Genomic DNA, 27,518 nt, shown 5'->3' on the forward strand with positions numbered 1-27,518 from the left:
TTACATTGGGGACCTGGTAGGATGGCAGCAGGGTTTAAGCCCCCTTCACTCACTGCGGCAGTAGGAGCTGGACCCCTTTAGCAGCCTGCTCCACTCCCCTACCCATTTTCTAGCCTGCTGTGGTTTGCTTTACCACGGTGGCGGGAAGCAGAGCGTCTGGCCCTAGCCTGTTCCTATTTGCTCCCCTGAGCCCTGCATTGCTCATGGGAGCAGAGTGGGCCAGGGTTAGGATGCTCCTCTTCCCTCTGCCACAATGAAGCGAAGCACAGTGCACTGGGAGATGGGCAAAGGAGCAAAGTAGGCTTGCTCCGATTCCAGCCTCAGTGAATGTGAAGGGGCCTGACGCCTGCCACCATCTTGCACCAGGCCCCTCCACCCCCCCATATACTCCCAGAGGCTGTCCTGGGCCCCGCAAGTCCTACATGTAAGTTGGTTGAGGTGGCCACTACCTGGTGGCCCAGCCTGCACAGCTTCCCATAGCTCCCATTCACTGGGAAAAGCGAACCGTGGCCAGTGGGAGTTGCGAGTGGCCGTACCTGTAGATGCTCAGGTAAATAAAGTGTTTGGTGGCCCACCAGAGGCTAACCCTGGCAAACCGATTCTGGCCCGTGGATCACTGATTACCACCCAGTCTCTTGAGCACCACCTTACCGTGGCACCCAAAACACAAAGAAGGTACAAATGTGAGATTTCTAAAGATAGCTAGAGCACTTGACCCAAGGTTTAAGTATCTGACATGCCTTTCAAAATCTTCAGAGGAATGGTGGAGCATTATTTCAGAAGTCTTGAAAGAGTAACACTCGAAAGCGTAAACTACAGACCCTGAAACACCAAAAAAGAAAATCAACCTTCTGCTGGTGGCATGTGACTCAGATAATAAAAGGAGCATATGTTGGCCTGCTTTGGACATCATTGAGCAGAACTTGTCATCAGCGTGGTTGCATGTCCCCAGTAATGGTGGTTGAAGCACGAAAAGACATATGTAGCCGTACCACATCTGGCACATACATATTTTGTGAAACTGGTTACAACAGTACCATGTGAATACCTGTTCTCACTTTTAGGTGACATCGTAAACAAAAAATGGGCAGCATTATCTCCTGCAAATGTAAAACGTGTTTGTCTCAGCAATTGGCTGAGCAAGAAGTAGGACTGCGTGGACTTATAGGCTCTAAAGCTTTACATGGTTTTTTTTTATGTGCTTTTTTTTCCTACATAATGCTACATTTGTAAGATCAACTTTCATGACTGCGCTAGTGTTTTTGTATTAGGTGAAATGAAAAATACTATTTTGTTATATACACTGCTGGAAATATAAAATTTTGGTTAATCAGTTAACCTACCAATTAAGCAGGATCCTGCATGGGAGGAATGGGAGGAGTAGGGAGTGGGGTGATGGAGACTGCAGCAGAAGCCTGCACAGCCCCACGCATGTGGCAGCCCCAAACATAAGCTCCCTCACTGATCACGTAGAGGTGGAGTTGATCGAGCCTGCAATGCCTAATACTTTTGGGGCTATCAGAGACTTAATTGAATTAACTGTACCACCACCTTGGGCAGTTGTCTTTAAGCCTCCAGCATTGACCAGGCAGTTGTCCTTGTGAGGGAAGCCTGCTGTGATGAGGCACTCCCCTTCTTTGGACTGGCACTGGCCAAGGCACCACTTGATTCGCCAGCTGTCTACACTTGGCCGCTTGAATTTCCGCAAAAGCACTGACGATCTCATGTAAGTTTGTCAGTGCTTTTGCGGAAATACTATGCTGCTCCCATTCGAGCAAAAGTCTGTTTCCGAAAAACTTTTGCGCAAAAGGGCCAGTGTAGACAGCAGAGATTTGTTTTCCGCAAAAAAGCCCCGATTGTGAAAGTGGCGATCGGGGCTTTTTTGCGGAAAAGCGCGTCTAGATTGGCCACGGACGCTCTTCCACAAAAAGTGCTTTTGCGGAAAAGCGTCCTGCCAATCTAGACGCGCTTTTCCGAAAATGCTTTTAAGGGAAAACTTTTCCTTTAAAAGCATTTCCGGAAAATCATGCCAGTGTAGACATAACCTTGGAGTATTGTGTCCAGTTCTGAGCACCACATTTCAAGAAAGATGTGGAGAAACTGGAGAAGGTCCAGAGAAGAGCAACAAGAATGATTAAAGTTCTGGAGAACATGACCTGTGAAGGAAGGCTGAAAGAATTAGGTTTGTTTAGTTTAGAAAAGAGAAGATTGAGGGGGGACAGGATAGCTGTTTTCAGGTATCTAAAAGGGTGTCATAAGGAGGAGGGAGAAAACTTGTTCATCTTGGCCTCTGAGGATAGAACAAGAAGCAATGGGCTTAAACTGCAGCAAGGGAGGTTTAGGTTGTCCATTAGGAAAAAGTTCCTAACTGTCAGGGTAGTCAAACACTGGAATAAATTGCCCAGGGAGGTTATGGAATCTCCATCTCTGGAGATATTTAAGAGTATGTTAGATAAATGTCTATCGGGGATGGTCTAGACAGTATTTGGTCCTGCCATGAGGGCAGGGGACTGGACTTGATGACGTCTCAAGGTCCCTTCCAGTCCTAGTATTCTATGATTATATACATGGATTTTCTGAAACTACACTAAACTGTAAGGTCTAAGGTTTTAAACTGCAACTCATTGTGATCTTTCTCAAACTTTGTAATCTTTGTAACTCTCTTGTAACTTTCTCTAAGCTGCATTCTCCCCTGAGTGAATGGGGATGTGTTTGAAGAAGACTGGGAACAATGGACCACATGGAAGTGAGTCATCACAATCTGGACATGCTCCCTTGAGAAGGAGGTGAATGAGTCACAGGGGCAATTCAGACACAATATAAGGAGAGGGAGCATATGTGAGACTCTCTCTTTCTTCCCTTGCTCCTAAGAAACTCCTCTCCAGTGTCTCTCCTCCTTACTAGCTTTCCCAGACAGACCCTCCAGAATCTACATGCCTTGGCTTCTTCTGCAACCCATATGCCTGTGTGAGTGCCTGAGCACAGGAGTGAGTGTGAGTGTGTGTGTGAGAGAGAGATCTGTATCTTCTTTAATTTAAACCTTTGGTGGCTGCTCGCTCCTCTTTAGTATTACCTAGTGCAAATTAACCCATACTAGTGTAATCCTGGGTGGTCTCCAGTGAGAATATTTTTGGGGTAACACTGTCCAGTACTTGTCTTATGGCATAGAGGTTTCTGATGCTGAATCCTTCTCACTTCCTTCCAAACTCTATTTTATTGGACATCAGGATCCTTTTCCTCCTTTGGGTAGTTTTAGTTCTTCTTTTGCTCTTCCCAAACAGCAGCCTACTAAAACTAGCTTGCTTCTTGTCAGTTTCACACTTGCTCACAAAGTTAGGAATAACAGCAATTAAACTGAGCAGAAATTACATTTTCATTCCTGTACTGCTACTTTTGAGAGCTGAGTTGTAACAGTAACTCTGAAGCTGTTTATAGATTTAGGAACAAAGCACTACATGGCTATGTCTACATTCGCGGCTTCTTGCACGAGAAATATGCAAATGAGGCTAAGCATGGAATATTGTCGAGCCTCATTTGCATACCTAATGAGCCTCCATTTTTTTGCAGAAGTGGCTCTTGCGCCAGAAGGAGCTGTCTACACTGCCCCCTCTTGCGCAATGCGGTTATTCCTGAAAATAATTGGTGTAACGGCATTGCGCAAGAGGGTATTTCTTGCGCAAGAAGAGGCAGTGTAGATAGCTCCTTCTGGCGCAAGAGCCTCTTCTGCAGAAATGGCAGCTCATTAGATATGCAAATGAGGGTTGGCAATATTCCACGCTTAGCCTCATTTGCATATTTATCGCGCAAGAAGCCGCGAGTGTAGACATAGCCCATCAGTTTGTTTAGAAGATTCACAAGTATAAGGACTGCTAACTTATTTTTTTTTAAATGAGGGCCTATTTTTGGGGCATCTGATGGCTTACATAGTGGTTACTCCTCTAGAAAAAATTCTTGCAACTGACAAATGATTTTTTTTATTGGAAGGAGAACAAATATTCATTGGCAAACAAGTAAGAGAATGATAATGGTGTAATTGTCAACACTGTGTCCCTGTAGCCGAGAAGGCAAATGGCATATTAGCGTGCCTTAGGAGCAGCATTGCCAGCAGATCTAGAGAAGTGATTATTCCCCTTTATTCAGCACTGGTGAGGCCACATCTGGAGTATCGCGTCCAGTTCTGGGCCCATTACAGAAAGGATGGTGGATGCATTGGAGAAAGTCCAGCAAAGGGCAATAAAAACTATTAGGAGGCTGGAAAACATGACTTCTGAGAAGAGGCTGAGGGATTTGGGCCTGTTATACAGAAGAGAAGAATGGAGGGGGGATTTGATAACAGCCTTCAGCTACCTGAAGGGAGGTTCCAAAGAGGATGGAGAGAGGCTGTTCTCAGTAGTGACAGATGACAGAAAGAGGAACAATGGTCTTAAGTTGCAGTGGGGGAGGACTAGGTTGGATATTAAGAAAAACTATTTTACGGGGAGGGTAGTGAAGCACTGGAATGGGTTACCTAGGTAGGTGGTGGAATCTCCATCCCTAGAGGTTTTTAAGTGCCAGCATGATAAAGCCCTGCCTGGAATGATTTAATTAGGGTTGGTCCTGCTTTGGGCAGTGTTTTGGACTTGGTGACCTCCAGAGCAGTGTGAGTTTTGACTTGTGCACCAATATTGAGGTCACGTGTACTGTTTTGGATGTGTGCCACGATGGCACCCAATTTATTAACACAGACGGCCACCAGAGCAGAAACTCCTCCCTCCCCTGCCATGCAGCATGCCTTGTTCCCAGCTGCTGGAGCACATTTCCCACTCCCCCCCAACCCGCCATGCGGCAAGTCCAGTTCCCGGCCCCAACCACCGGAACAGGCCCTGCCCTCCCTCTCCCCCCCCCCCCACATGGCAGCCCTGGTCACCGGAGCAGGCATCCGCTCACCCCCACCATGTGGCTGTGGCAGGTCCGGGCCCCTTCCCTAGTGGCTCCCTCACCACCCCGTCTTAGCAGGCCCTACTCACCGGAGCCTGTGACTACTGCTGTGCGGTTCTCCAGAGGAGATGGGCGGGGGAAGAATTTTTTGTGTGTGGCTGCACAGGCATGCACCTTAGCAGGAACTATGCTCCAGAGGTCTCTTCTGACCCTATGTTCTATGATGTACATCAATGAAATACTGAGCTCCTTGATAAAATGTGCACACTATAAAGAAAAGTATTGTAGAAGAATTTGAACCATCATTGAAGAAAGAACATTACATTTAAAACAAACAAAAACCTCCATGTCAAAGAGCAGAAAAGAGAATGGAAAAACTGAATGTTCAATAACTAAATGGTCCTGATAATAGATATGAAATCCTGTTTTATGTATTAGCTATCAAATATGCAGATTATTTTTAAAACCTTAGGCTAATTGAGAAGATCCAGAAGATCGGGGGAAAAAGTAAAACAGATTTTTTTTTCAAAAACAAGCTTACCATCAAATTAGTAAACATTTATAGACCATTGGAAACATAGCTTTCTAAAACATAAATATTGCCAGACACACCTAATTGCTTTATTTAAAATAAAATAAAATAAAATAAAATAAAATGAATCCAATAATTTCCATCTTACCTAAAAATGTAACTCCAAGTACCTTGGATGTGAATGCTATTGAGAATTGGAAAGTGCTATAAAACAATAAACAAATGGCTATGATAAATGGCAGCACACAGACTAGGGATAGGAATGTGTCAAGCAGCTTGTTTAGGTCTAGCCTTGATTAATTATCTGGGAAAAAGAAGAAAAAAATGCTAATGAAATTGAGGAGTTGTAACTACAAGCAAGGACAAGTCAAACAATAGAAAAGAGCCTAGATGTAAAGATGTTGGAGACATGGTAGAAAACAACAAAATGCAACAGGTGTTGGAAAAAATGGAAATTGATAGATGTTGAGGGAAATCTGAAACACGCTTGTGCAGAGCTGGTAAACCTAGTAAACACTAATGCTGATGTACTAATGATTATGGACAACAAATTGGACATGATTGTAGAGCGATGTGATGGCAATGAAGTCTGTTGCAATATTAAGCGGCTTGTTCAGTGGCATCTCCTCAGAGAACATAGAGGTAATAATTCTTCTCTACATAGCTTTCATGCAACCACATCTAAAATTTTGTTTTCATTACTGAATTTCTTTCAAGAAAAAGAAAAAAAAATGAACGTGAGCTTATGAAAAATTAAAATTTCAAATATGTATAGTTTGTCTGAGAGACTTAACAAAATAAAAATACTTAAATATCTTGCAGGAGGAATAGAAATTGAAGAAATCTGTGAATATCAGCAAAAATGTTGTGATAGGGAAATGTATTGGGCTCTTGAGTGCTTAAAGTCCATTCACTTGGGATTTTAAAATTAGACTACAAAAAGCCACTCAGAAATGGATGATAGGTAACAATCTTGTATTAATAACTAGATAGAAAAAGAGACCATCCAATCCACTTTAGATTACAGCTGTGTTCTGCTATGTATAAAATAAATGATTTACAAATTCTTTTGTCTCTCATCTCCCTATAAGGTACAATATAATCTCATTTCTTCATCCCACTATCTCCATGAAAAAGAAGTTGGAATAAAAGGACAGCTCTCAGGGCATTTCATAAATCAGACGATTTTGCCCAACTGACACAGGAGTAAAATCTAGAAGGAGGGAGTCTCTTTTAGGCTACGTCTACACTGCAGGCTTTTTGTGCAAGAACAACTGTTCTTACGGAAAAACTTGCAGAGCGTCTACACTGCATGTGCATTCTTGTGCAAGTAAATTTACAGTACAACGTCGGAAAATGGCTTCTTCCGGAATAGTTATTCTTCTCCCCATGAGGAATAAGCCCTCTTGCGCAAGAGCTCTTCCACAAGAAGGCAGTGTAGACAGGCAACATGAATTTCTTGCACACGAAACCTCTATGGCTAAAATGGTCATCAGAGCTTCCTTGCGCAAGAGAGCATCCACACTGCCATGGACGCTCTTCCCCAGAAGCACATCTCTTGTGCAAAAGCACATGGCAGTGTGGACGCGCTCTTGTGGAAGACCTTTTGCACAAGAACTCTTCCGCAAAACAGTTCTTGCGCAAGAAGCCTGCAGTGTAGACATAGCCTTAGATTTTAAAAGCTTTGCAGTAAAGATAGGGAGGAAGGGAAGGAACTTTTGTGCTTCTTTCCACATTAGCTGCTTTTCCACCATAAATAAAGAAATGGAATATCTGCAGTCACTTGGTGTAGAGGAGGATCGATTTAGCAGGGGGCAGGCAGAAGAGGGCCTGTGGCATGATTTCATAAAGGTTATGTGGTTATATTGTAAATCATCGATATGATGGAAATTAAGGGTGAGCAAAAGGGCTAAGAGATCAAATTGTGACTGACCTATTTACCTTATAAATAATTTTTGCCATATTGCCTTTTAGGGGAAAAATGTTTATGAAAGTGCAATTCCTTCTGCTTTCAGCATTTAAAAAGGAATGAAAGAGGATATGATCAATGAAGAGATTTAACAGCAAATTCTTACAGAAGTATGTGAGGATTTAATTTTTAAAGAGATTAAATATAAATAATCTTTCACAATTTGGGTGGCACAGCAGGATGGAATGAGACATATGGTAGTCCCACATCCATCTGTTTGGCTTAGTTTAAAAAGAGAGAAAGAGATTCTTTTTTATGATAACCAACCTATATGCTATCCTACTGACAGATTTACACTCAGAACTACTGAGTTTTCCTAAAATCATTGGCTAGATTGGGGTGGGCAATAATTTTTGAAGAGGGACCACTTCACCGATGTTGGTAGTGGTGGCGGGGATTTAGGTGATGGGGTGGGGCCTAAGCAGAAGGGCGGGGCCTCAGGCACAAGGAGCGGTCCCCTCTAAGCATTACGTGCATGGGGGAGGAAACTTTGCACGCTCCCCCGTAGGTTTCTTTCCCCTCTCCCATCTCATGCAGGGTGTGCTGCACCCAGAGGGAACTAGTGGCCATTTTGCACAGCTGGTGGTTCTCTCTGGTGCCGCACACCCCTGGTGGGGGGAGGAAACTTCGCACACTCCTTTACCCCGATTCCCTCGGGGGTCGGGGGAGTATGCAAAGTCTCCCTCCCCCGCCCTAGTGGGACACATGACTCCAAGATGGACGAGACAGCCATTTTGAACAGCTAGCAGTTCCCTGTGGTGCTGTGCACCCCTGGTCGGGGGAGGAGACTTTGTGGGCTCCCTCCTCCCCCTCTGGTCTCAATTGGCCTGGAAGCGGGGGCACGGCGGGGCAGGCTATGGGTTGGATCAAACCACTTGGCAAGCTGGATCTTGTCTGCGGGCCGTATCTTGCTCACCCCTGGGCTAGATGATTATCTTTGAAAATGCACCTATTTTCGATTGGCAGTCCTCTTCAGGTTTTATATCCTTTGTGCCTTCACTTACCTTCATGGTACAAGTTAAGTAATAGACAATGAAATGTTTACAATAAAAAAGAAACCGAGATTGTATAATCCGTGGTAGTGCATGAACTCTGGGCACGAAGCTTTGAAACATTTAGAAGCTTGCATCCGATGCACACCAAACCTGTGCATGAACCAAAGACAGTTATGCTTCTGGATGTACAGGGAACATTTTATGAGTATTTATTAACTTTATGATAGCCAGGAATGAAGCTTTCATGTTACTATTTTGACTTACTGGGTGGTTTTGCTTTTGTTTGTTTTTTAGGATCATCGTTTCCTCCCTGAACGTGGCAAGCTGTCTTCAGATCATGTACAATGGGGCTACAAATTCATTTTGTGTTTGATCCACAAGGGTGGTGCTGCATGGGCATGATTATCTTTGTCTGGCTGTACAACACACTCTTCATTCCCCAAATTATCCTCTTTCCTCACTATGAAGAAGGACATACTTCAGCTGCTCCAATATTGTGTAAGTTGCATTGAGTCCAGTCTCTCTCTTGTATTGAGTTTTTAAAAAATGGTATCTGTGGGCAATAGCACCTACTCTGATCTACGCAATGTCAAGTTCCAGAATTCCAAAGGAAGGGAGCAATCCAACAAAAATCCATCTTCATGACAACTCTTAAAAATCCAAGTTCCTCCTCATTTTTTAAATAAAATAACATAAGAACGGCCATACTGGGTCAGATCAAAAGTCCATCTAGCCCAGTATCCTGTCTGCCGACAGTGGCCAGTGCCAGGTGCCCCAGAGGAGGTGGACTGAAGACAATGATGAAGCGATTTGTCTCCTGCCATCCTTCTCCAGCCTTTGACTAACAGAGGTCAGGGGCACCATTCCTTACCCCCTGGCTAATAACCTTTTATGGACCTAACCTCCATGAATTTATCTAGCTCTTTTTTAAACGCTGTTAGGGTATGTCTACACTTGCACCCTAGTTCGAACTAGGGATGCAAATGCAGGCATTCGAAATAGTCAGTGAAGCGGAGATTTAAATATCCCGCGCTTCATTAGCATGATCTCACCGGCACGTTACTCCAGAGGCCAGCTGTTTCCAAAGTGAAAGTGCGCACCAGGACGTGTTAGTTCGAACGAAACCCCTTGGTTAGAAAAACTCATGACAAAACTAATTAATTTGGTCTTCATAGCAGTGTTTGAATGGTGTGTAGTAAATGAACAATGAGAAGAAAACAAATATTAATCACCTGCTCATTCAGTGAGCACTGTCCATTTTGTGTGCTGGATGAGGCAGCAGTTCTGTGGAAAAAATATAAAGCAATCATGAAATTAAAGACTACCGTAATGCAGTTGTACAAAGAGCCCAGTTAAATTTGCATAGGCAACTTTAATTTTGTTATTTTTATAACTTTTGTGTCTTTGACTTTGCAGTCTTAATATATGTGTATGACTCCGGTCATCTGAAGAAGTGGGCTGTGCCCATGAAAGCTCATGATACAATCTACGTATTTTGCTAGTCTTTAAAGTGCTACCAGACTATTTGTTTTTTTTTAGTTTTTCCTGTTACAGACTAACTTGGGTACCCCTCTGAAGCTTTAAATCTTAAATGTTCCTTTAAAGGTTTTGTGTGGTGAGTGATGTATATATGCAGTATTTATATGCATAAATACAATTATGCTTTACATGTTAATTAAGTTGCGTTTGTTTAAATCAGATTTACTTTTCAAATCTACCAATTATTGCAGCTTCTTTTTATTTTTTTGCACTATTCTGTTGTCTTGCCTCATTCCTATAAAGTACTCTTTTGGTGTGCTGGAACTAAAGATGTAAAATCCCGTTTAATTAGTTAACCGGTTAAACATTAACTGATTAAATGGGAATGGTGGGGGGCCACTCTAGCTCAGCTGGGTTGGAGTGCTCCCCCCAACGCCTGTGGAGAGGTTCTGCTCCAGTCCAGCTGCTTCCAGTCCTGCATGGGGCTGCTGGTACCCAACCCCTTGTGGGTCTGTTGGCTCTCAGTGGGCGTGGGCTGGGAGCTGGCAACCCTGTGCAGAGTTTGGGAGGAGGGGCTGTTCCCCACATACCAGTTTACCGTTACCTGCTAAGTATCACCCATGAAAGTGATGCTTACCAGATAACCAATTAACCCTTTAACATCCCTAGCTGGAACTGATGTAAATGTGAAACATTAAGCCATGCAGTCTTTTGCCAAAGATATACTTGATGTAATATTCTGCATATTTATGTATTTGTTTTTCAGGCTATTATTTAGTCTCATTGTTTTGTATAGTTTCGTTATTGAGAGCCTCCATTGCTGATCCAGGAAAACTACCTGAAAGGCCAAAGATACCCCTTACAGGTACTATATTGCAAAATGTTTCTAAATAATACATTATTGGTTGCTTTAAATAATCTGTAATATTAGTTTTAATAGCTGTTGAATACTCTTGTTTGCAACCACTTCTTTGAAAGCCAGACAGGATTTGATAAATCTAGTGTTGATGCTGTTATGATAGAGATGAGTGAGGTTGTGTGATCGAGATGGCCTCTGTGCTGGATATCATTGGCTGCTTTGAGAAGTTAAGGTTCCTAAACAGTACCGGAATAATCCAAGTACCTCTCTGTACTACTCTACCAATCCGCATAGCCCATTAGTAGGAAGGGATACTATGTCCTGTGATGTAGGCCTTAGTGAATCACCATGGGAGATTTTTGGACATCAACATGAGTTGGTTTGGAAAAGTATATGTGAAGATTTATTTAAAACTTAACTGTTTTCCCCAGAAGCCAAAGCATTACTCTTCTCTCTAGTAATATGACAGGGTGTTGCACTATTGATGTGGGTGGAATATATGGCCCCAAAGAGTTAAGGTGTTAACTTGACCCAGAAATTATCTAACATTAAGTAGTTTTAAACATAGTTTGGGTTTTGGTATGCAGAGACCTCTGTCTGTTTAGTACCATGGCAAACTCAAAAATCCTTTTTAACCTTTTATTAAAGATACAGAAAAAGGACAAACTGCTAAAGTATTGAATAAGGCTGTCATATTAGCATAGTAAAGATGGTATGGAATAAATCCAAAATCATTAGTCTATGATTTCTATTTTTAACAAGTGCCTTCATCTTTTTTATTTTAAATCTGAAAAAAAACATAGAAAAACTACACCAGTTTTCATTGAAATTCATTCTGAAAGTTTACATAGGGAAACACTTCATACTGTATAGAAATGATGTATGGAACAAATTTTAAAATTCAGTTTGGCACTTTTTGAGCCGCCTGCTGGCAGCTTCCATCTTTTCCATTTTGCTGAAAAATGACAGTTGCACACTGGTAATACAGAAGCCCAGTACCCAAGCTCACTAAACTAGTAATAATGCCAGATGGAAACTGATTTACAATCTGTTCCCATAAAGCCAGTGTCATAAAGATTTCACTCTTTAATAAGACAACTGTTGTTAACAGGAGGTTCAGAAATACCCAAAGCTAGTTTTCAAATATTAGTTATACCACACAAAAAATGTCTCACTGTATCAATCTGCTCAGCTCTACAGAGCTTACTCAATACATAACTACGATATTTTTTTGTCTCAGTACTGTCACTAATAGAACTAGATGCAAGAACATTGTCACATTTATCCCTAATTGCCTAGTTGTCAGCAGTATCTGCAGAGCTCACTAAATGAATAAGGCATGGAGAATGAACCACCCTCTTAGTCAATGGAAATGTCTACATGACTCAGCATGCTGCCCAGGCTAAAAACAACTACACCTTCCTGTCCCTGAGCAAACAATTTCTGTTAGTGGTACAGGCTCAACTGGGAAACTAGCCTGGCATTGGCCTTTAGAGGTATAAAGCTCAATGGCAGCAGAAAGGCTAAGGCTTAAAGCAAACATACTAAAAAAAACAAAGAGTCCAGTGCCAGGTAGACTACTTATTCATTCCATGAGAATTTATTTAGCAACGATCCCACTAACAAGACAATGACAAGTCCTCTGACAACAAGGAGAACCTACACCTGGAGAAGAAGGGGCAGCTCCTACTAGCCAGGGACAGCAAAGCCAGGACCATCAACAATAGAACCCTCGGGCAGAGAAATGGAAAAAGTGAGCTTCAGTATCATTGCCTGCCACCCTCATCGTCTCCAAGACCCCAGAAATTTCTAACTAATCCTAAAATATGTCCTGACCTGGCCAGGCCAGAGACAGGTAGTCAGGCGATATCACCACCTGCAGCTAAATCTGGAATACCACATAGGATGTGAGACCTTGAGATCTCACCTCCGCCAGTGTGTCCATTTCCTTCCCCGTTTTGTTTCTTCTCTTTTTTTATTTCTGGAGGGGTTCAGGACCTGTGTTCTTAGTTTGTTCCTTATATAAGTCCTTTTAGTTTGAGCTGAGGCACTATTAGTTCAGTTTCCCCCCAGTTGGGGCCTATCTGCAGGCTCCCCTTAGAAGGTGGAAGACTCACTTGTCTCCAGTGGCTAGGAGATTGCCAGTCTGTTACATTTCCCCCACCCTATGGGTGTGTCTAGACTACATGCCTCCTTCGACGGAGGCATGTAGATTAGCCAGATCGGAAGAGGGAAATGAAGCCGCGATTAAAATAATCGCGGCTTCATTTAAATTTAAATGGCTGCCCCGATCTGCCGATCAGCTGTTTGTCGGCAGATCGGGGGAGTCTGGACGCGATGCCCCGACAAAGAAGCCTTTCTTCATCGACACAGGTAAGCCTGGTTTCACGAGGCTTACCTGTGTCGATGAAGAAAGGCTTCTTTGTCGGGGCATCGCGTCCAGACTCCCCCGATCTGCCGACAAACAGCTGATCGGCAGATCGGGGCAGCCATTTAAATTTAAATGAAGCCGCGATTATTTTAATCGCGGCTTCATTTCCCTCTTCCGATCTGGCTAATCTACATGCCTCCGTCGAAGGAGGCATGTAGTCTAGACACACCCTATGACTCCATCTGGTGTCTGCCCCTGCCCCACATAGCTCTCCACAACCTGTGAAAAGAAGGCTACATTCAGGTGTGTTCTCACGGCCTAGTGCTGGATGCAAAAGGAAGAGGATTTGATTCTGGGGTATATGTCTTTCATGGCATGCAGCCAACAGAGAGGGCCATGGTTGTGACTAGAGTACCCACAAGATAACCGAGTGAGTCCACAGCTCATTTTACTGCCGGTGCTACTTTCTCGATTAAGGAGTAGGCCTTCTCCCTCTGGAACAGCTTTCTTCCTAATGTATAGGATGGGACATTCATCATTTCCACTACCTGAAATAGAACAGTTCCTAGGCTGACGTTCAAGGGACATTTAGAGTTTGAAAAGTCTCCTCACAGGCTCTGATCTACTGGATTCTTTTAGGACTTTTGTTCTTGAGGAGTTTGGATGAGGAACACTAGGATAGTGGTGTAGTAACCTGCCAGTCCTAGAAACGGGTGTACTTGCTTTTTTGAGGAAGGAATGGGGTATAGCTGGAGGACCTAAACTTGGAAAGCTAAGGTTTGAACTGTGCCTTTTCCCAATGTGTACCTAAGCTAGATGGTCTGATGTTTAGTGGGGTTGCCATAGGCCAGGTTCCTTGAAGGATTGTAGAACTCTGGTTACGTGATTTAAGAGGTTCCGCCAGTCGCGACTATTAATTACCACATCATCTGGGTAGGCAGCTGCATAGTGGCTATGGGGGTGAGGAATATTATCCATTAGTCACTGAAATGTGTCAGTGGCTCTATGCAAACCAAAAGGTGTGGTCTGGAACTTGAAAAGCCTGAATGGGTGGAGAAAGCTGTCTTTTCTTTGGATTCAGGTATGAGTGGGATCTGCCTATATCTCTTTGTTAAGTCCAGAGTGGTGATGTACTCCACCACTCCTAGTCAGTATAGCAGGTCATCAAAATGCAGTATCGGATGTGAATTGAACTTTGGTACTGTGGTGACCTTCAGGAAGATGATGCAAAATTGGGTACTTCCATAGTTTAGGGATTAGTACCGTACGGCATTTCCAGTCATTGAATCATCCTTAATGCTATCATCTGCTGTTTCATGGTCTCTGTTAATTCCTGGAAAAGGGGCTAAGTATTTTCCCTGATGTTAACTCCTGGTTCCATCTGAATATGATGCGTTATCAGCTGAATCTGTCCAGATCAGGTTAAAATAGCAGGGGGAAGGAGGAGCAGGGAGAGGAGGAGAAGACAGTGATTAATTGCAGTGCCTAACTTTTCTCCTCTGGGATAAGATTGTTCCCCATCTTGAACCCTCCTGGTGTTGAAGTCTCTGCAACCTGCATGCCTAGTTAAGACTCTGGTGGGTAAAACTATTAATAAACCATCCTGAGTATTCCATAGTATTAAAAGGTTCACATGGTAGACTTGTTGTATATTACATTTGTTGGGTTGTTTGATTTCAAAGTTAACTAGTTCTACACATTGGAACACCTCATAAGGCTCTTGTCAGTGGGCTAGGAGCTTCAACTCCAAGGTGAGCAGTAACAACACTGTCAGAATCTCCAGTTTGGGCAGCAGGTAGGACTTGCAGCTGGGAGGGGGTGTAGTCTGGCAGAGTTGATACTAAAGACTGGAATGTCCCTTTACCAGGGCCTGCAACCTTCCCCCACACCTATGTAGCTTCAGGTCAGCTCTGTGGCTGAGGTAGAGGCCCTCAGCCATTGCAAGGAGGTTGCATCAGCTCAGCTAACAATTCTGCAAATTAGTTGCTGCCTAAAGTAATGGCAGAGTTGGTCTGAGAGACACCTTCCTATCAGGGACTCTTCTTATCTCCCCACTGTAAAGTTATTTTTGTATGGGAGTGGGCCCGCATATCTCTGTGCACACACTTTAGCCTGATGCCTGCGTTTGCCACCATTTTTTATAGTACCTTAAGGAGCTGGACAACCTAGTGGCTAGATCATTGGTTAGGGGAAATTGTAGGGGGACCTGACCGCTCCTCCTTCCTCCGGTCCTGGCCCAGGGTCTTGTGTCATTGAAACTCCTAAGCAGTGAAGATGGATTTTTCTTGCAGCCTGGGCTGTCCCTAATGGGATGCAGGGTCCAAAAAAGCCATCCTTCATTCTGCCCTAAAGCCAACCCCCTTCCCATCTCTTCATACCCCTGTTCTGCTGCCTTCTTTCCTCCATTCTACTGCTTTCCCCAAGTACCCTCTCTTGAGCAACACAGTCCAGGGTATTAGTGGGAGAAGTAAACTGGTACTGGCAGCAGGGCACCTGGCCCACCTCCACATACTACGGCAATGGCAGGAAGTGGAGCAACCCACCCCCCACTCATTCTGTTCAGCTGGCTTCCAAGTCCATCACTTCACTTCCTGAGTGGGGGGGAGTGGTTCCATACTTTCCTCCAAGTCCCCTTCTTCAAGTGCCATGGTCTGGGAGATTAGCAAGAGATTTGGCACCAGGCAGTAGGGGTCGACTCCACCTTACACTCACTGGTGACAGGAAGTGGAACAGCCTGGTGTTGTATATTGGGTTGTAGATATAGATCTTGTTGTTATGGTAACTGAGTAGGTCACTGGGGTCAGCCCAGCTAGTCTGGGCTTGTTCTGGTGAGTTCTGTGCTATGCAATAAAATGGACACTTGCACCTACTCCAGCTCTCTGCCTTTCCACTGATTTCTTCCTATATTCTGAAACTCCCCACGACATAACAAAGTGGCGACGAGGGTGGGATACCTGTGCTGCCTCCAGCAACAAAAGAAGTAGAAGTCAGTGTAAGAAAACAAACTCTTTCTGGCTGTTCTGGAAGGTGGGGGTAAGAACTGACTGCTACCCTGTGCAAACTGAAACTAAGATCAAGGAGCCCAGAGACTGGAAAAGAAAAAAAAAGGGGGGGGAGTGCAGCAGCCATGGCTACACTTACAGGGCCACTGGGACCTTTTGAGGAGACTGTAGAGCAATGGCACATATATACTGAGCGTTTTGAACTTTTTGTTATTGCAAATGACGTTAAAGAAGAGAAGAAGGTGCCAATATTTTTAAGTGTTGTAGGGGCTAATACCTATTCTCTGCTACGCAGTTTGCTGCTCCCTGTTAAGCCAGAGACCAAATCTTAGTGACATTGTGGAAATCCTGGGGTCACATTATGCTCCAAAACCACTGGTAATTGCAGAAAGGTACAGGTTCCATAGCAGAGACCAAAAAGAAAGTGAAACCATTGTACAATTTGTAGCCAATTTGAAAAAGCTTGCTGAACACTGTGAATTTAAGGAGATGTTAAATGATGCCATATGTGACAGGTTAGTGTGTGGCCTGCACGGTGAAGCTATACGGAGGCGTCTGTTAACAGAAGCTCAGCTCACCTTACAGAAGGCCATTGATATTGCGGTCTCCCTGGAACTGGCCACACAGGAGGCACAATACCTTAGTGCACCCCCTGTGGTGCATAAAATGTCCCAAGAACCTACTCACAAAACAGTGGGGAGCCAGGAATGTTACCGCTGTGGTAAGACAGGTCACCATGCCGCAGAATGCTGGTGTAAGAACCTAGTGTGTCAACAGTGTGGAAAAAAAGGACACATTGAGCGTGCCTGTAAACAAAAGAAAAAGAGGCCTGTGGCCTGGCAGAACAAAAAGGAAAATCTGCATACCATCGAGCAAATGCCTGATGATCAAAGCGACACCTTGTCTGAAGAAGAAGTGCCCTGCTATGTTTTGTCTTTGAAGGGGGGCTCCCATGAATACTGGGTAACCCCACTGTTGGATGGCAAACCAGTACGCATGGAAGTGGACACTGGTGCAGCAGTTTCATTGGTCTCAGACTGAGTATAAGGAAAAGTTGAAGCATCTTCCACTTAAGGCAACAAAGATCATTCTGAAGACATATACAGGAGAAGCAGTACCCCTATTGGGCACTACTGATGTTAAGGTGGAACTAAATGGACGGAGTGCAGAATTACCACTGTTTGTGGTGAAAGGCCATTACCCAGCCTTAATGGGGAGATCATGGCTTAGGAAGATCCCACTGGACTGGGCAGAAGTGCACCAGATGACTAAAGAAGAAACAGGTCTGACTGATATATTAAAGAGACATGCTGCTGTTTTTGGAGAGGATCTGGGAAGTATGAGGGGAATCACCGTGAAACTGAACATTAAACCTGGTAGCCAACCAAAATATCTGAAGGCCAGAACTGTGCTATCAGACCAAAAGTTGAAGCAGACCTGGAGCGCCTAGTCAAAAATGGAGTCCTAATACCAGTTACCCATAGTCCATGGGCAACTCCAATAGTTCCAATATTGAAGAAAGATGGTTCTATTCGGATTTGTGGGGATTTTAAGGTCACTGTTAACCCTGTTTTATGTGCAGAGCAATACCCCCTTCCTCGCATCGATGACATCTTTGCGGGCCTGGCTGGGGGACAAAGGTTCAGCAAGATTGATCTGAGTCAAGCATATTTACAGATGCAAGTTGAGGAGGAATCCCAAGAGCTGTTGACTATTGTGACTCATAAAGGGCTTTATCGTTACTGTCGCTTACCCTTTGGAATAACTTCTGCTCCAGCCTTGTTCCAGAGAGCTATGGACCAGATCTTGTGTGGCTTGCCAGGAGTTAAGTGCTATCTTGACGACATCCTGGTCATGGGTGGGAATGAGGAGGATCAACTTAAGAACTTAGAGGCTACCCTACAAAGACTGGAAGAGTATGGCCTACGAGTCCGTAAAGATAAGTGCATTCTTTCAGCCCTCTGTTGAATATTTGGGACACATCATTGATGCTACTGGTCTTCATAAGTCCCCTTCAAAAGTTAAGGCTATTGTGGAAGCTCCACCCCCTCAAAATGTTAGTCAACTTCGCTCATTTCTAGGACTATTGAACTATTATGGAAGGTTTATTTCACAGCTAGCCACACTATTAAAACCACTTCACGAGCTCCTTGGCCAGAACAAGGTCTGGAAGTGGACTGACGCCTGTGATGTTGCATTTAACAAGGCTAAATGTGCATTGCTAAATGCAGAGGTTCTGACGCATTTTGATCCATCCTTACCTTTACAGTTGGCTTATGATGCCTCCCCATATGGAGTGGGAGCGGTCTTGTCACATGTTATGCCCCCAGGAGAGGAGAAACCAATTGCTTTTGCTTCACGCACCTTAAGCACAGCTGAAACTAACTATGCACAAATTGAACGTGAAGCATTGGGAATCGTTTTTGGAATTCGGAAATTTCACCAGTACCTGTTTGGACGGAAGTTTACACTTCTCACTGACCATCGACCTCTGACGGCAATTTTTGGTCCACACTCAGGTATTCCACCAATGGCTGCTAGTCGTATGCAGCGATGGGCATTGTGGCTTTCAGGACACACGTATGAGATCAGATATCGGAAAGCCACTCTACATGGCAATGCAGATGGTCTCTCTAGGCTGCCTTTGCCAGTCAAACATCAAGATAGTGGCCAGAAGGAAATCTTTTAATTTGAGCAGGTAGAGAACAGGCCCATCACTGCTGCACAAGTTAAGAGAGCAACTCGTGTTGACCCAGTACTCTCCCAAGTAATAGAACTAGTGATGCGTGGAACATCTTTACGGAACTCTCAGGTCTCATCTGACCTTGTCCCTTACATGTCCAGGAGAAGGGAGTTATCAACCCATTCGGGGTGCTTGTTGTGGGGAATGCGTGTCATTATTCCAAAAATACTGAGACAACAGATGTTAGAGCAACTGCATTCAGGTCACTGTGGAATGGTGCGCATGAAAGAAATTGCACGAAGCTATTTTTGGTGGCCTGGTTTGGACAGTGACATTGAAAAGAAGGCAAGAGCTTGTATTTCTTGCCAGGGTGTGAGGAATGCATCTCAATTGGCACCTCTGCACCCATGGGACTGGCCTGAAAAACCATGGCAACGTATTCATGTTGATTTTGCTGGCCCATTTGAAGGTAACATGTTTTTGGTGGTGGTAGATGCTCATTCCAAATGGCCAGAAGTCTGTATAATGCCTTCCACTACTGCTGAAAGTACTATCCAAAAATTACGGGGAATCTTCTGTCATTTGGGTATTCCTGAACAACTTGTGAGTGACAACGGTCCACAGTTTGTGTCTCAGGAGTTTGGAAATTTTATGAAAGCAAACGGGATCCATCACATCACTTCAGCACCATATCACCCGGCCACAAATGGATTGGCTGAAATGTTTGTCCAGACAATGAAACAAGCTTTGAAATCGGTTAGAGAACATTCACTCGTACAAAAGAGTCTGGACACCTTCTTACTATCCTACAGAACCACTCCTCACGCTACAACCAAAGTGTCCCCGGCTTTTCTAATGATGGGACGTCAGCTACGCACGTGCTTTGATTTGCTGAAACCTTCAGAACCATGAGAAATTTTGCAACATCAGCAGGAAGGTCAAGTCATCAGGCGTGCATCCAGAGCAAAAGACCGAACCTTTAGTCCTGGACAGACAGTTTTGGCTCGGAACTATGTTCCTGGAGCTAAATGGGTCTCTGCCACTATTATTGCTCAAACAGGACCTGTTTCCTATACTGTCCGGACTGTGAAAGATCTCATCTGGCGGCGGCATGTAGATCAGTTATTGACAGGTTATTCCTGCCCCCGAGGCACATCTCCAGTTGAGTTGCCTGACCTTCCCACTGCTGGTGAGCTACCGTGTCAAGAATCACCTGCTCCTGACTCTCCTCCTCCATCACCACCAGCGGCGAACAATAACCTCCTCCCTGAGCAGGCTGATCCAACAGCCTCACCTGTTCACACTTCAAGTTCCCAGCCCAGTGTCAGGCCTGCACCCATAACATCTTCAGGTGCGAGAACGCCGGATGTCCGCCGTAATCCACCTAGAGAAAGGAGGCCTCCTCAACGGCTGGACCTTTAGTTGAGATTAACTCACAGATGGTGCAAAATAATCTCCAGGGTTAGCTGGGAACTTGAGGCGTTCTACCCTCATTTCATAGTTAGTTTTTGTTTTCTTAAAGGGACGTTTTTATTAAGGGGGGAGGAATACGTTGTATATTGGGTTGTAGATATAGATCTTGTTGTTATGGTAACTGAGTAGGTCACTGGGGTCAGCCCAGCTAGTCTGGGCTTGTTCTGGTGAGTTCTGTGCTATGCAATAAAATGGACACTTGCACCTACTCCAGCTCTCTGCCTTTCCACTGATTTCTTCCTATACTCTGAAACTCCCCATGACATAACACCTGGCCCCAGCCTGCACTGCTCCCCACAGCTGCATTACTCAGGGCAGAGTCTTTGGGGAAGGGGTGGGACTTTCCCCTGCACGGTGGCTGGAAGAGGAGTGAAGTGGCTATGAGCCAGGAGGCCTGACCCCTGCTCCTGGTGCCAGGAACCTCACTAATCCCCTGGGTCTCATCACTCAGGGGAGGAGGCTTGAGGGAAGAGTAGGGACTGTAGCTCACTTCGCACTCCCCCCTTCCCCCCCACACCCAGCCATGTCACTTTGCTTCCTGCTGCCACCAGGATTTGGCATGTGCTCCCAGCCGTGAGGGGAGGTTCAAGACCAGTTTTCCTGGGCTGCTTCCTATTCAGGTCCTATTTAGTTTAAGGTGTGGCCACACTACTCCAGTTTCCATGCAGTTGGTGCTTATCTGCAAGTTCCCCTTTGCCAGGGAAGACTTATTCGTCTCCAGTGGCAGCTTAGCTGGCAAATTGTCCATCTGTGCCTTCAGGCAGGCTAACAGAGAGCTCTTGCCAGTCGAATCCTGATTGAGCCAGGTTTCTTTCTTAACTCTTCCCTCAGGCCTGGCATTCGATGCAGCTATAATGGGGTGGGCTAGCTGAACCCCCAATTTTTCTTTAAAACCTGCTGTGCCAGGCAGTGGTCTTTCTGCTCCTTTATGAACGCCTGTATTTTCAAATGTGTCCACTGATTTTAGATACCCAATTTGAGGCAAATAAGACTTTTATTTTCATATACTCCCCAGCAATGTTAGCTCCTGTACATTCAGCTGGAGTTGTGAGTGCTGGGTACATCTGAATGACAGTTCCTAATTATCTCAAGTTCAGTTTCCAGACTTGGTGGTCAGAGTACCAGCCTACTGGTCCCTCATCTTTAAAATTCCTACTTCTTGAGTGTTATGATGTTTGTTTAATATTAAAAGTCTTGAGATCTTGAGGAAGAAGACATTTTAGAAGTCTATACTGTATTTTTATTATTGTACTGGTCAACTTTTTTGGATTGATCTGAGGATGGCCATAGGATTTGATACTCTGAGCTTTAGAGTTGATGATGTGTGCTAGAAAAAAACAATCCAAGTGGAATTGAGAATAGTTTTAAAAAGAGAAAAATTCTTTATTTCCCAGTTTTTGCCTTGTTTCTAGCCAAGAGTTTCATATTGTATTAGTGACTCTTAAAAAAATAGGAAGGAGAGATGGGGATTAGGAGTAAAAAGCAGCCCAGAGTGGTAGAGGTGTTCCAGTCATCCTCCTAGAGCAGTTGACAAGAGAAGAGATAGGTTCTTGCATGCTGATTTCCATAGGAAGAATGTTTTCCAGGAGCTCAAATATGTGTATCTGTTGAGATCTAAAAACTAGTGGCACTTCAGCAAGCATTCATTTTTATATAACCTTGTTCCAATTTTCTCTCTAGAACAAGAATTTTGGGAGCTCTGTAATAAATGTAATATGATGAGACCAAAGCGATCCCATCACTGTAGTCGCTGTGGACACTGCGTTAGGAGAATGGATCACCATTGTCCATGGTAAGGCCAAGATCCATTGATTCAGCAAGTTCTTGCTGCATACAAATTTTTCTTGTTTTTACTGTTTGTTTACATTGCAGGTTTTTTTTTATTGTTCCAGGATACTTTTCTTTCAGTATAATTCTTATTGCAGGATTCTCCTTCTAACAGTAATACTTCATCATAGTGGCTACGTCTAGACTACATCCCTTTTTCGTAAAAGGGATGTAAATTAGATGTCTCGCAATTGCTAATGAAGCGAGGATTTAAATCTCCCCTGCTTCATTAGCATAAAATGGCTGCTGCTTTTTTTCGGCATGGAGTTTTGCCGGAGAAAAGCTCCAGTCTAGATGCTGATCTTGCGGAAAATAAAGCCTTTTCTGAAAGATCCCTTATCCCTCTTGAAATAAGAGATAAGGTATCTTTCGGAAAGGCTTTATTTTCCGCAAGATCAGCTTCTAGACTGGCGCTTTTCTCCGGCAAAGCTCCATGCCGAAAAAAGGCGGCAGCCGTTTTTATGCTAATGAAGCGGGGGAGATTTAAATCCTCGCTTCATTAGCAATTGCGATACGTCTAATTTAATCCCTTTTACGAAAAAGGGATATAGTCTAGACGTAGCCAAAAAGTTTAAAGTAATGGGCTTAAAAAATAACCAAAACAGTTTGCCTTTTTGGTGGCAGTAGTTAATTTTTCTAGCTAACTATTGGCTTGCTCCAAATTTCATTAGGGTGAGTATATGGATTAGGCTATGCCTTCACTAGAAATGTTGCAGCACTTCAGTGTGGACACCCCTTATCCATATATTACTATGAGTTTCCTGTCACTCTACTTAATTCACCTTCCCAAAAGGCAGTATTCTTTTGTCAATCTGATGCTGTCTATCCTGGGTGTTAGGTGTGTTTGACTATATTGCTTAAATGTGTGGCTTTTTCACACTCCTTTGCAACCTAGATGTGCCAGCCTAACTTTTTGGTGTAAATCTTTCCTTAGAAGCTGAGCACTAGAAAGTTTCTCTCTCTAAGTGTATCAGTATAGTTAAAGCAGCAACACCTCCTCCCTTACTTACTCTACTGAGGATGCAATTAGACCGGTAGAAAAGTACTTTAATTTTTCCTGGTCTGGGAAGTAAAGTAAGCCATATGGTACCTTATATATCTATAGTTGGCCATATCCCAGTGTAATTAAAAAAACAAATCACATCCTAAGTAATGTAGTTCTATCAGTAAAACTTTTGTAACATAGGCTAGACCTAGATTTCCAAAAGTGTTAATTAGGAAAGTTGAACTGTCAGGAATTTTTTACATTGTTTTGATAAGAAAGTTGGAGAGAGGGTGATCTTGTTTTGTTGGGTGCCTCACCTTCTCAGTTTTCCAATTTCTCCTGCATATTTGAGATTTGGGGGGAGGGTTTCTGTCAGCAGACTGCTTCTTGACCACGAGGCACTTAAACCAGTCTCAGCATTTATCATTGTGTATAATATTTGTATTACCAATTTTTCTCTCTCTAAATTGAATATATGTAAATTTATATAGAACAAAAGTCAATTTTGTATCACTTTAGATTGTAATCTAGTTACTAAGCTGTAGAAAAGTATGAATTGCTGTGACATTTTGCAGGCTGTTTTTATAATTTTGAAATATTTAAAAAATTGCATCATTACCTTTGGTGTTGAAGGCAAAAAGTGATTTTTTTTCATTTTTAGTATCTTCAGTAGAAGCATATACCATTCTACATTATTAGTATATGGAGCATCTTCAAATATGGATATAATCAACTAATATAGTTCTGTACTTTTGAAAAACAACCAAAACCGTGTGTGTTTTTTTGTTTTTTTAATATGTTTGTAATGCTTTTAAATCCTGATGAAAATCAGGGCCTCCTTGTGCAAGTAGAAAGGGAAACATGTTTCCTGGTCTTAAAAGCTTACCTTTAAATGTTTATTTTATCAAATAGAAATTCCTGTCTTACACCCTCTATGCCAAATGAAAATGCAAGCAAATTTCTAACTACAGGGACATTGCAATTGCTTTAATGGAGAAGCCACATCTTTTTGTATAATAGATGCTGTGGGTATTGAGTAGTAGTTGCACATGGCCTGTACATTACCCTACCTAGCAGTGCATTTATAAATAAGTGAAGTTGTTTTGTCTTTGGAATTCATCATGCCTAACTATAACATTTTAAAAGATACGTATATTTGCTTTATTTTTGCTGCAGGATTAACAATTGTGTTGGTGAAGACAATCATTGGTTGTTTCTGCAGCTATGCTTCTACACTCAACTTCTTAGTTCCTATACGTTGATACTTGATTTTTGCCACTACTACTATTTTCTCCCTCTGAAAAAAGTTAACTGGGTAAGAATCTTATCCTTACATAAAATACGGTAAATGGATAATATTGCAATTGTCATGTAATTTATTCTGATATCCAAATCCAAAAATTCTACCGATAAATGCTAGAGTAGGCAAAATCAAGGCTGAGATCGACAAATTGACAAATACTCTCCTGGTAGGTAAAGGAGTAACCATTGTACAGAGGAGCAGATTTTCTGCTTCATATAAACAAGATTTTAGTTGTAACGTATGTTCCCTCTAATTTGTTACATTCATGTGCATAATAAATTTTGTTACATGTGCTCAGGCATGTTCAGATTTGCACCATCAGTAGAAACACATAAACAAATGCTGCTGGCGATAGATGCTCTGCTGATCAGCTCAGTGTCATTTGAATCTCTCATGTATGGCCGCCTAAGCTCACAGTTCACAGGGAACATTGGTTCTTCTTCAAGTAGTGCTCCACTCTAGGTGAAGGGTCGCCCTGAGCCGCAGATCGGAGCTTTGTACAACAGTTTCCCCTGTTGAGCCACGCATGCCCTGGAGGCGTCTCGAGCCCTTCCCACCTCCTGAGGAGCGCGGCTCAACCCCCTCCCTTTCAGGTCCTCTTTAACCGCCCTCCTCAGCGGATGGAGCAAACAGGAGCTTCCTGTCAGACTATCTGACTACTTTACCTTTATTTATTTAGCATAGTTATTTTCTCCTGTTCTAATCCATGTTAGTCTCTCCTTGTTTCTTTCAAAAAAACCCCAAAAAAACTAGAAATAGGAAAAATAGACTTCATTAAATCCCCCCTCGGGGGGGCTTGAATTCACCTCAAACCGGGACTCCGGTGAACCAGCGTTCTCCTGGCTGTCAAAGCAAGAGACACATAAAGACATTAAAAAAGGAAACCGGAAAAAAAAAACCACACACAAAGACATACTAAAATAACAGTATAAAAGATAAATACAATAAGCTGAAGGAGGAGAGAGTTCGTCGTGTGTGGCTCCTCAGGCTTTAAAAAATGCGGTCAGTGCCGGGACCCGATGCTGGCTTCAGATGGTCACTCAAACTGCATACGCTGTCTGGGGGAGACTCACTCTCCCCACAACTGTACCCATTGTAATTCCCTGACGGCAAGAGCCAGAAAAGATTGAGAGCTCCGCCTCGGAATGATTCTATTTGAAAAGCTTTACAACCTACAGCGCGACAAGAGCCTCCCCTGACTTCCAGGAATGAAGTGAGAGCGAGAGCCTCACCATCCTGCTCCCTTCCAGCCTCTTCCTCTCCCAAACGTAGAGGAGAGGCACACCAGGCTGGGAAGACCCCTGCCACTATGGCTTCAGGGCGATCCTCCCACTCCGTGCCGGCATCGGGGTGTGCAACAGCTGAGTGGCCCCGGGAGCGCTCTAAGCAGCCGGCACGGCAGGAAAAGCCGGCACCACTTCAAACGGCGGTGCCGCTTCAAACCGCGTCACTGCTTCCAGTCCTGGCGCCGCTTCAAGCCTCTGCAGCGCCAAAAGCTATAGCACGGCTTAAAGCTGCGGCGCCGATTAAAGTCACGGCACCGCAGCAAAAGGATGGGCAGCCTCCAAAGCCGCTGGCACCAGCTGATGCTCCGCTGGTCCTGCCACAGCCAGACAAGCAGCCAAATGAGACTGCTGGGGATCAGCCCCAGCGAGAGACTGATCCACACAGCAGGCATCAATATCCCTGCCTGCTCTCTACTTCTTACTCTCCTGGGAGGTCTCCATCAAGGCAATCCCCTCCCAGGTCGATATCACCGTTATCTCTTCAGGACGCTCCCCTTCCTGATGATGACCTCCACACTGTCTATTCCTCACGACATCCATCACCTGGGAAGTCTCACTCCCACCATTATAGGGCTCCACCACAACATAGCCCATGGCACCCATACTGGCCTTACCCACCTCCACCTTATCCACTGCAATGGGGACCGTGGGAACACTGGGAGCCATATGGACACCGCTCCCCACTTCGCTCCACCGCATCCCGGGGAAGCTTACCTCGGCCACAGCGCCTACCTCCAGCAAGTCTTTCGGAGGACGAGGCGGAACGAATCTCAGACAATGACTTAGATGCTCAGTCAGTAAACGTCACACACTCTGATGCCCTTGATGCACAACCAGATGATGCCGTAGTACCATCAGACACTGGAACAATTGACAATCTAAAACAGTTCCAAGAACTATTCAAGAGAGTAGCGACAAGCCAGAATGTCTCCCTGCAAGAGGTGCAGAAGAAACAATACCAATTGCTAAAGAATCTACATCCCAAGTGTACTGGGGTAGAGTGGCCACCCACTGAGCCAGAGGCGGAGAAACCCCTCGGGGAGCCATTTTGGGCCCAGCCTAGCCCCGCCCCCTCACCTGACCGGAAGTCAAAGGGCGGGGCTAGGAGTATAAGAAGGCCGCCGGGGAGCTCAGTCATAGGCCAGCCTCTGAAGGAGACGGAGGCCTGTCCAGAGCTCCTGCCGGGGGAGGCTAAGACCGCCCTTAGCGGCCTCCCCGGAGGCCAGCCAAGGCTTCCCTGCCAGGGCTACGGAGGCCTGGCCAAGCCAGCCAGCCGAACCTCCTGTGGACCCCGAGGACTGGCCCGAGCCGCTGGACCAGCTGGAACCCCGATGGGTACTGGAACGCCGGGGCCAAGCAAGCCCGCGGGACGCTGCAGAGTTCCAACCCCTTGACCCCCTGGATTGGGCCGATCGGACACTGCTGGGACGACAGCGCTTCGCCTCCCTGACAGACCTGCTGGAGGTACAGGTACCAGCGAAGGGGGAGACAAGAAGTGGCCCGGGGGTAGCACGGGCTGAGAGCAGCCCTAGTCCAGCAAGTTGCGGGCTGGAGCCCCTGCTGAGCCAGTAGCAGCTGCACTGCTGCAATCAGGGCCCTGGGCCGGGGTGCAGTGGAGTGGGTGGGCCTGCGCCCCCCCATCCCTACCACCCACTAACCGGGTGGCAGTCTCCCCCCCTCGCCACCGCTGCAGGTGCACTACCTGCCCGGCTCCTGAACTAGGAGCTTCTACAAACCTGTGTGTTTGTTTGCGGCCACGCCTTGCACTAGGTCCTGGCCGCCATTGTTAATTAGCTGCCCCGCCCTGTACCAAGGGCCTGGGCTCAGCTTACTGTGT

The 27,518-nt window shown here is 44.7% G+C and overlaps 1 protein-coding gene across 4 annotated transcripts in view; it reads left to right on the forward strand.

The window, feature by feature from the left end:
• Positions 1–27,518, forward strand: part of ZDHHC21 (zDHHC palmitoyltransferase 21) — an 85,638-nt gene that overhangs the window by 2,829 nt on the left and 55,291 nt on the right. For 2 of the 4 annotated variants that reach the window (XR_012904628.2, XM_075931555.2), the window contains exons 2-5: positions 8,708–8,911; positions 10,659–10,757; positions 21,961–22,072; positions 24,269–24,407. Coding sequence is in view for 3 of the 4 variants with exons in the window: in XM_075931555.2 (XP_075787670.1) it covers positions 8,758–8,911; positions 10,659–10,757; positions 21,961–22,072; positions 24,269–24,407 (504 nt within the window). In the remaining variant the exon portion in view is untranslated. Of the gene's footprint in view, positions 1–7,423; positions 7,529–8,707; positions 8,912–10,658; positions 10,758–21,960; positions 22,073–24,268; positions 24,408–27,518 lie in introns of all 4 variants that reach the window. The other 2 variants (XM_075931557.2, XM_075931558.2) reach the window with 2 other exon arrangements.

The sequence above is a fragment of the Pelodiscus sinensis genome, chromosome 6 (genome assembly GCF_052426305.1).
Source record: "Pelodiscus sinensis isolate ZL-2025 chromosome 6, ASM5242630v1, whole genome shotgun sequence".
NCBI lineage: Eukaryota > Metazoa > Chordata > Testudines > Trionychidae > Pelodiscus > Pelodiscus sinensis.